This window comes from Panicum virgatum, chromosome 8K (genome assembly GCF_016808335.1).
Source record: "Panicum virgatum strain AP13 chromosome 8K, P.virgatum_v5, whole genome shotgun sequence".
NCBI lineage: Eukaryota > Viridiplantae > Streptophyta > Magnoliopsida > Poales > Poaceae > Panicum > Panicum virgatum.
The window spans coordinates 4,183,086-4,192,863 of NC_053143.1; the positions used below are offsets into that span (position 1 = coordinate 4,183,086).

At 52.4% G+C, this 9,778-nt stretch overlaps 1 protein-coding gene and 2 long non-coding RNA genes across 3 annotated transcripts; all 3 read left to right on the plus strand.

The window, feature by feature from the left end:
* LOC120643615 (cationic amino acid transporter 6, chloroplastic-like) lies at positions 1-4,716 on the plus strand. Its single transcript, XM_039920025.1, has 4 exons — positions 1-528; positions 1,758-1,980; positions 2,725-3,076; positions 3,640-4,716. The coding sequence occupies exons 1-4, from the start codon at positions 105-107 to the stop codon at positions 4,450-4,452; spliced, it is 1,812 nt and encodes a 603-aa protein (XP_039775959.1). The 5' UTR covers positions 1-104; the 3' UTR covers positions 4,453-4,716.
* Positions 4,717-5,881: 1,165 nt separating this feature from the next.
* LOC120643618 lies at positions 5,882-6,774 on the plus strand. The gene is made up of 3 exons (XR_005663080.1): positions 5,882-6,105; positions 6,195-6,275; positions 6,737-6,774. It is a non-coding gene; the product is annotated as an uncharacterized LOC120643618 (long non-coding RNA).
* A 949-nt stretch (positions 6,775-7,723) lies between these two features.
* Positions 7,724-8,915, plus strand: LOC120643617. Its single transcript, XR_005663079.1, has 3 exons — positions 7,724-8,070; positions 8,168-8,360; positions 8,698-8,915. It is a non-coding gene; the product is annotated as an uncharacterized LOC120643617 (long non-coding RNA).
* Positions 8,916-9,778: the final 863 nt, after the last annotated feature.

The window sequence follows — 9,778 nt, forward strand, 5'->3', positions numbered from 1 at the left end:
TCTCTCTGCCTGCCACTCTCCTCTCCACTCTCCCGCGCCGCCCGATCCCCGGGAGAACCCACCGGCATCGCGCCCCCCGTGCCTTCCACCCGCCGTGCGCCGCCATGGACAAGGCCGCGCTGGTGGCGGACCCCGACGGCGCCGCGCGCGCCGGCGCCGGCGGCTCGTTCGCCGGCCTGCGCGCGTACGGGCGCGCGCTGGCGCAGACGCCGCGCCGCCTGGCGCGGCGCGCGTGCGCGGCGACGGCGCCCGGCGAGGAGATGAGCCGCGTCCGGGCGCGCTCCGGCGCCCGCATGGCGCGCGCGCTGCGGTGGTGGGACCTCGTGGGGCTCGGCCTCGGCGGCATGGTCGGCGCCGGCGTGTTCGTCACCACGGGCCGCGCCGCGCGCCTGTACGCGGGGCCCGGCGTCGTCGTCTCCTACGCCATTGCCGGCCTCTGCGCCCTGCTCTCCGCCTTCTGCTACACCGAGTTCGCCGTCGACATGCCCGTCGCCGGCGGCGCCTTCAGCTACCTCCGCGTCACCTTCGGTGAGCCCCCCCATTATTCCTGCCAAAGATCACGGCTTGCGGCGATCGAGACGCGGTGATTGCTAATAGGATTTAAAACTCTGCTGGGGCTTTGGCGTTTCTCTCGGCTGGGAGTTCTTTTTTTAGCGTTCCGATTGCATCTGAGTTTGGCTGTGTTCGTGCGATTTGCGGCATTGGGGACTGAGGCTGACGACACGACAAGTATACTGGACTGATCATACGTATGGGAAAAAGATGTCTTCTTTCTCTTAAATATTTGATGGTTATCTGGCAAACGCATACGTGTTCTTTCCTGTCGCCCACACTCTCAGCTCGTCCAATTGCTGGTAAAAGTTATAGTAGAGGTGTTCATGTGTACAGTATTAATGAAGCCGCTATAAAGTACTGATAAAAAGATACTTATAAAAAAGGTATCCTTGAGCTGTCCCTTTTGTTTCTTTTGGATGAAATTTACAGCACATTTATGCACCATAAACTGTTTCATTTATGCTGTTTTTTGAACGCGTCACTTCTGGATTTCTCTAAATTCTCGTTTCCTCAATGGTTGTAGGATTTTGTTCCCCAAAAGGATTTGCTTTCGCCTTCCCGGCTCATTTTTTGGATTTCGGTCCTCCTTGAATTTACAAGTTGGGAGAACCATGTCAGGATTCCAGAACTGACCTAAATATTTAAAAAAGCCCATCCAAACTTTCTTCAGGCTATAAAAAACATTCAGAAACTAGCATGAACAACAGAGGACGTCGATGGGTCGTGACCTGCATCAATTTATTTTTATGAGTCATCGGCTCGCGCGCGCGGAGACATCCATATCCAAAAATAATACTGGAGGTCCCTTTCCCCGCATCTCATGGTACCTGGATTTTTCTTGCCAGAAAAGATCCATCATCCATCCATGATTCATCCGTGGCTCTCGTTTTCACAACCACCATGGAAGCTGTCCAGTGGGTTGGGTGTTGCTCTCCCTGCATGTAACTGGGGGTGGTAAAGTAAAGGGCTCAAGTTTTTTAACTAGAAAATCTAAGAGCTAGATTTTAAAAAGACTGAGCTCTAATTTTATATAATTTTGAGTTAAAATATTTAAAAGTCTTATTAGGCTGTGAAGAGATCACTAGGGCCATGACCCATTACGACCCCAAACACTCACAGCGACTAGTAACTCAGTATACGCATCGGATTCTTCAGCTCAGTTCAGTACAGTGCATTCTGAATTTTGTGATGATGGATGGCAGGCGAGTTCGCGGCTTTCCTGACGGGGGCGAACCTGATCATGGAGTACGTCCTCTCCAACGCCGCCGTGGCGCGGAGCTTCACGGCGTACCTGGGCACGGCGGTCGGCGTCGACGCGCCCAGCAAGTGGCGGATCCCCGTGCCGGGCCTGCCGGAGGGGTTCAACCAGGTGGACCTCGTCGCCGTCGGCGTCATCCTCCTCGTCTCCGTCTGCATCTGCTACAGGTCCGTTACTACTGCTGCTGGCTACTCGTACCGGCATGCTCACCAGATGTCAAATGCTTGTGTCATTCCAGTAAACTTTGTTTTTTTTTTGAAGTATGTTGGTATGGAAAAACTTTGCTCATTTTTGTTTTCTAAAAGTTTTGGTAACTGATGTAAGCTACCTGTCGCTTCCCCTGGTTCTTTGCCTTGTCTCTTCTGTGTGCTTTGCTGTCACAGAACTTTTGGCCATATTGGAGTTCTTTTCTGCAGAGAGTCCAAAACCCCATGCAAATATTTATTATCCATTTGGGACAAATTTAACTCAATTTTGCCATTTATATATATCTTTTTTTTTTGTAAAAGTTTTGATGGCCTATGGGGTTGGTGCTTTTCCTGCGTGCTCTGTTCTGTTCTGCTCTACAACCACAACCTACTTCAACCAAGTGTGCACTTGTTTTATGGCTAGGATCCAAGATGTTTAGGCCAAGTTGAGCTGATTCTCTTCTCCGGTTCTATCTGTTTTGGAAAAATTTTAATATTCCTTGATCAGAAAGGAAAGAATCTTGCCCATTACCCTCTTTCCAGTCGTGCTGCCTCTTCCTTTCTAGCATAATGATGTTGCCATGTCTTTTTTTTTTTCTTTTGTTGGGGGGCAATGCCAGCTACAGTGTTCTTCAGAAACATCTTTTCTTAACATAAAAAAAATCTACTAGTAATGCAGAAGGGAAAAAAAGAACATGAAAAATGATTTGTATGTGGGCGCAGCACCAAGGAGAGCTCGTTGGTGAACCTGGTCCTGACGGTGGTGCACGTGGCGTTCATCCTCTTCGTGATCGCGATGGGGTTCAAGCACGGCGACGCGCGCAACCTGAGCCGCCCCGCCGACCCGTCCCGGAGCCCCGGCGGCTTCTTCCCGCGCGGCGCGGCGGGGGTGTTCGACGGCGCCGCCGCGGTATACCTGAGCTACATCGGCTACGACGCCGTGTCCACCATGGCCGAGGAGGTGGAGCACCCCGCGCGCGACATCCCCGCCGGCGTCTCGGGCTCCGTCGCCGCCGTCACCGCGCTCTACTGCCTCATGGCCGCCTCCATGTCCATGCTCCTCCCCTACGACGCGGTACGCCCTCTCTCTCGCTCTGCTCTGAAGTCTGAACATTTTCCCTGTCCCACGTGTCAGTGTCACAACCTGCAACGTCACTTTTCTTTTTGAAAAATAAAAAAAGTGCTCTGATCATTGGTGTCTGCAAAGTTTCAGCACCAAAATCTCCAACTTGATGAGCATGCCCATTTAGGCATGCTCCATGTTTGTTCTTTGCTTGAACTGGAATGGTGAGGCAGAGGACAATCCTTGCCTCCTTGGAATGTGTTCGAGTCGAAGTGGCTATGGTTCTGTTCATCAGATAAGAACATGAGGTCGGCACGGTTGATGGCACGGGCATCCGGTTCCACGACCGGCCTTTCTTTTTCCTCTTGCTTTTGGGGATGTTGGTCGTGTGATCCGGGACGACTGCAGGCCATATCGTAGCTTTTCAGAGTTTCTAACCGAATAAAGCACCTGGATTCTGCTGGACAGACAGCGAAAACAGACAGTGAACTTTTGAGTTTTGACAGATTTTCATCACCTGGTTTGGATACTGTTTTTTTTTTTAAGAAAAAAAAATCTGGATGGATGATGTGCAGATCGACCCGGAGGCGCCGTTCTCGGGGGCGTTCAAGGGGAAGACGGGGATGGCGTGGGTGTCCAACGTGATCGGCGCCGGCGCGAGCCTCGGCATCCTGACGTCGCTCATGGTGGCGATGCTCGGGCAGGCGCGCTACCTCTGCGTCATCGGCCGCTCCGGCGTCATGCCGGCCTGGCTCGCCCGGGTGCACCCCGGCACCGCCACCCCCGTCAACGCCTCCGCCTTCCTCGGCCTGCTCACGGCGGCGCTGGCGCTGTTCACGGAGCTGGACGTGCTGCTGGACCTGGTCTCCATCGGCACGCTCTTCGTCTTCTACATGGTGGCCAACGCCGTCGTGTTCCGCCGGTACGCCGGCGACGGCGACGGGCGCAGGAGGGCGTGGCCGGCGCTGGCGTTCCTGGGCGCCTTCTCCCTGATCGCGCTCGCGTTCACGCTGGTGTGGCAGCTCGCGCCGGCCGCCGCCGCCGGCGGCGCCAGGACGGGCCTCCTCGCCGCGTGCGCGGCGCTCGCGGTCGCCACGGTCGCCGCGTTCCAGGCGTTGGTGCCGCAGGCCCGCGCCCCGGGGCTGTGGGGCGTGCCCGGGATGCCGTGGGTGCCCGCGGCGTCCGTGTTCCTCAACGTCTTCCTGCTGGGCTCGCTGGACCGCCCCTCCTACGTCCGCTTCGGCTTCTTCTCGGCCGCCGCCGTGCTCGTGTACGTGCTCTACAGCGTGCACGCCAGCCACGACGCCGAGGAGAGCGGCGGCGGCGCGCTGGATTGCGGCGGCGGTGGCGCCGCCAAGGTGCAGGACGACGAAGGGTGCAAGGTCTAGCTTAGCTACCAGGGTGGCTGGCTTATGCAGGCAGAGAGCCTACTCTGCTCTGTCGCGATCCGTCTCCTTTTAGATGCTTTTAATTAGGTAATGACTAATGGGGATTAGTGGTGATGAACTGATGAATCGATCTGACATGCATGAGACAAAAAGGGGGAAAAAAGATTAGCGGAGGAAAATAGAGAGAGAGAAAAGAGAGTATCAGTATCAGATGCTCCTGTAATTTGCAAGATGAAATGTACATAATCTACCTGTTGGGTTCCAGGTGCCTGGTTTGTGTTTCTCCTCTTTCTTGCTAAGACGCTCGGTGTTGACGCATGTCAGCGTCATGGACTTGCGGTGAAATCACACTGCCTTCTCCTTCCAGGCTGACCTGACCTGACCTCACTCGTCGATGGCATGCCGCCATGGCGCCGTCAAGCACGCGTCGCGATCCATCCCGATCCCCGACCTGGAAAAACCCCGCCGCCACCGCCACCGCCCACCCCGCTGGTGCCGGCTGCCGCCCGGCGCGTGCTCGCCACGGGTAGGCGGATGGCAGGCCCGCCGCTCGGACAGGGACGCCCATTCGCGGAGCGCGCCGGCGGCCCTGTCGTCGTCTCCTCCGCCTTTTCTGCCAACGTTCCCGTTCCGCGAGTGGCAGGACTGGAAGCTAGGCAGCTAGCTAGCTTTTGGACGCCACGTTTTCACGGCAGATTGACATGCGCGCGGTGCACCTGCACGCCGCCGGCGATCGCCGCCTCGCCGGCGCGTCGAGATCGGGAACCGTGGTAGCCGCCACTGACTGAACTGAATCCCATCTGAATGGCCTACAGAATCGTTCGGGTGTGATCCAGGATCAACAAGACGCGGATAAACTGATCAATCTGGGGAAAAGGCTTCAGCTGGTGCTCGAGGGAGAAGCACGAGAGCGAAAGCTCCCAGATCTCTATTCGGATCCCCGCTCCTTCCTCTTTCTTTCTCCCTGATGGAGCGAAAACTCTTGTTCGACCGAATATTTGTGTCGGGCCTGCCTCTGCAGGCTGGATGCGATGATGATACACAGTGCGTGCAGATACACATGGAGCCGGCCGGTTGTGTCAGCTGTTGGGCTCTACACATTCGCGCACGAGACGGGGAGAACGGAATCGATGCTCTCGCAGAGGTGAGCGTGTTTCAGGCCAAGGCTTCCAAGAATCATCGTCGGCCCCGTCTGCTCTGAACGATTTTCTTCTGCTCAATCTTTTTTTTTTTTGACATTTTGAAAACATATGGGCCTTCCTATTTTCATCCCGTGTCTGTGGTGAGTCCTGGCCTGCTGGGCCTCTGATTTTCTGAAGAAGAGGGGATTGAAGAGACCTGGGCCGTTCCTTTGTCGGGCTTGGAGGCCCAGTGAAGAAAGGTGAAGGACAACGCATCCGAAGGCCCAAGCTGCCCCGCCATTCCCACTCGCTGGCGACGCGGTTGTTCTAGGACACTTGCTTGGTACATACCCGTCGTCCCCCACCGGCTGCTCGCCCGATCGGCGCCCCCTCCTCCGCCTCCTCATCGCGTACAAGGCACCCCTCCGCGATCCATGTGGATGATTCTTCGCCGGCTCGTGTTCGCGGCCTTCGTCTGCACACTGGGCCGCCGCGCGGCGCCGGTGTTCGACGGAATGCCCCGCCGGGAGAGGTACGGACTCGTTCCCCCCGCGCTCGCTAGATTTGCAGATGCCGTCCCGTGCGCTCACACGTTCCTTTCTGTGGTGCCGCATTTGCTAGGGTTCTGAAAGGTCCGGCCGGTGATCGGTGTGCGCAATTTTAAAGTTGGATAGAAAAGGCGAGGCTTTTGTTTTGGGCGAGGTGCGACGTTCCTCCTTTTTTTTCTTTTTTCTTTTTTCTTTTTTCAAAGGTGAGCTTCTTCTTCACGGGGTTATGAGTTTGCTAATGCTATTCTCGTTGTCTGTGTGGCCTGTGTCCGTGGTGCTTAATGCGCGTCACGGCCTCACGGGAATGCCTTGCGACGAGCTCCTTCTGCTTGTTGCCTGTATTGGCCCTCGGGCACCAATTCTGTTCACTGCGGGATAGTTGTGGATGTTTCAGTTGGTGGGCCGGTATTTATCAAATTGTTAAGTACATGTTTCTAGGATGGCACCCTGGTCACTGATGATTATTTTGACGCAAGAAATTTGCTCACGATACATAGGCACTTCAGCACATCAACAAAAAAAAATGCCACCTTGCTTTCGGTTTTGTGAGCTTATCTTCGAAGTCCTAATGTGCCAAGTATGATATATTGATATACAATAACTTCTTTCCTTCAGAAAGATGGCAACCCAGGCTACTGGACAGCCAGTTGTTGGGGGTGTTTGTTTCCGCTTATAAGCGGATTGTGGATGAGAATAAGCGAAAAGCCCACCCAAACGCCTAGATTATTTTTGGATTCTCTGGGCCGCCGCTTACCACGAAATCCAGAAAACAACTAGAGGCCCGATTCTCCCCACCGGAGCTCAGAACCCGCGTAGCCCATAAGCGAACCGCTTTTTCCTCCCGTGCCCTCCTCCCCGAGCGCCTCCCTCCGCGAGACACCTCCCCGCCGCCCGTCTCTCCCTGTGCCGGCGCGTCTCCTCCCCTGGCCGTGCAGGGCTCAGGCGCCTCGGAATCGTGCCATCGTCCCTCCCTGATTCCAGATCTGCGACGAGCGCCACCCTACGGTCACGGAGCATGCCTGCGCCGGCCATCTTCCCCCAAGGTTAGCAGCACCGCCGGCCTCTGCTTTGGCTCCGCACCGCCAGAAGGTCTCCCTGTGCCGGCGCGCCTCCCTCCCCGAGACCCCTCCCCACCGCCCGTGGTCCCTGACCCCCGGATCTGCGAGGAACCAGAGCAGTCGCCGCCCTCCCTGCCAAGGTACGCCGCCACACTTGTTTTCCCTCCTGGAGCAGCACCACCGGCCCATGACTGACGGCCTTTCAGTCCACGTTTGGAGTAGCGCCGGCGACACTGACTGACGCCGGATCTACGCCGCCCACCCCTGCAGTGCGCCGCCGCCACCCCCGCCGTGCGCCGCCGCCGCCTCCAAGGTACGCCTGCCCCTGCAGTGTTGCTGGAATGTGGATTGGACCTGAGCATAGTTTATTTTTGAGCTATTTATGCTGGCATTCTATGACCTCTGGAGTAGCATGAGATGCAAAGATTTGTATGGGATTCCAGTTATCTTCGTTATTTTCTGCAATATGGGTATATCTTCAGGAACATGAATTGTTAGTTGGAATTTTGATTAGTCAACCATGCAGTTATTTAGCAAATTTTTTTGGAATAATAGACCTTGTATGTTTAGATGGAAAAATCAGGAAAGGTTGTAGCAAAATGGGATTCCTTTGCTGCCAAAGTTTTCAATGATATCTGCTGCGAAGAAGTTCTTGCCCACAATCGCCCTCAACAATGTTTGAACAATGTGGGATATGCAAATCTGGTTCGGAAATTTTATGAACGAACCAAAAGGCCATACACTGAAGGGCAAATGAAGAACCGATGGGATGTACTGAAAAAAAAGTATACACAATGGAAGACCTTAAACTTGAGAGCCACCGGATTGGGAAGGGATCCCAATACTAGTTGTATTGTTGCTGATGATGATTGGTGGAAGGAACAAGAAAAGGTGAGCAAATTGTCTACTGAATGCATTAATATATTTTGTCGGCAAAGTTTCTATTCTTCAACAAATTGTCTAATGAATGCATTAATATATTTTGTAGGCCATGCCAGGATGTACTTCTAATTTCAGATTTTTACCATTTGAGCATGAGGACCAAATGAGAATAATGTTTGAAGCTGTTATAGTTACAAATGAGACCTCTTATGTTCCAACTGGGCATGGCAATGATGATGAAATTGGGGAGGGTGATGTTGCCGGTAATGATGTTGCTGGTAATGATGATGGAGAGATAGGTGGGATTGGAACTAGTATAGAGAGGAGGGCAGGAAAAAGGGCTGCACATCACTCACCCAAGGGAAAGAAGAAGAAGACTTTCAGAGACCAATGCATGAAGCGTTTGGTTGAAGCATATGAGATTAAAGCTCAGAGTAGTAAACAGTCTGCTACTTCACAAGTTGTTGATCTTGTTAGAGATGAGATTGGAAGTATGTTGGAGCAAGTCATTAATGATGGGGCTGAAGAAGGGAGTGATGAACACTTCTATGCTACACAACTTCTTACCAAGAAGGAGAACCGTGATGTCTTCATTACACTGAAGACACCAAATGGAAGGCTGAGTTGGCTAAGGAGGGCATGGGAGAACAGGAAGAAGCATTAGTGTGTTTTTTTATTGTCCTTAAGTTGGTTGTGTGAGACATTTTCCTTGCATCCTTAAGTTTGATGTGTGTGATACTGGAGTATTTGTTTCATAAGACATTTATCAGTTGTGTTGTACCAATAAAAATTTGGCTTGCTAATTGTTACTTTTTACAGGCTTTCATTATCTATGAGTTCTTCTAGCTGTTCTAGTGAATCTGGAGACACTTCTGAGTCTGAGAATGCCATGGTTGTGGATGAGTCTGATGATGACGACGATGATTTTATGGTAGCAATGGTTGCTTTGGAATGGATGGCATCAGGCAATCTGCACAAGAAGACAATACATAATTCTTCATTACCTGTCATGACCGGTATACAGTGGGTTGAGTTAACACTAGAAAATCCAGTTGATTGCTATGACATGTTCAGAATGCGAAGGTCAGTTTTCTTACGGCTTCATGACACCTTGGTACAGAATTATGGATTGAAATCAAGCAGAGTATTTTGTAGCAAGGAAGCCTTAGGAATGTTTTTATGGGCTTGTGGTGCACCTCAATCTTTTAGGCAATGCAGGAACAAGTTTCGTCGATCGTTAGAAACTATTAGTAGAAAATTTGCAGCAGTTCTTGATTCCATTATGAGATTAGCTTTTGATATTGTGAGGCCAAAAGATCCACATTTTGGTACAATCCATCCTAGACTGCAAGAAGCAAGGTTCTGGCCGCATTTTGAAGATTGCATAGGTGCAATATATGGTACTCATATACCAGTAACTGTGTCATTAAGTGAGCAACCCAAATACATTGGTCGCCATAAGTATGCCTCACAAAATGTGATGGCGGTATGTGACTTTGATATGCGGTTCATATTTGTTGTCACCGGTTGGCCTGGTTCTGTTCATGACACTCGTGTACTATTGGATACGCTAGTCACATACAAGGACCAGTTTCCGCATCCTCCTCATGGTAAGAACAAGTTGCGGGCAATTTATTTTTCGATCAATAATTCCTCATTGCTATGTAACATGACATAAATTTGATATGCAGGAAAGTATTATCTTGTTGACTCTGGA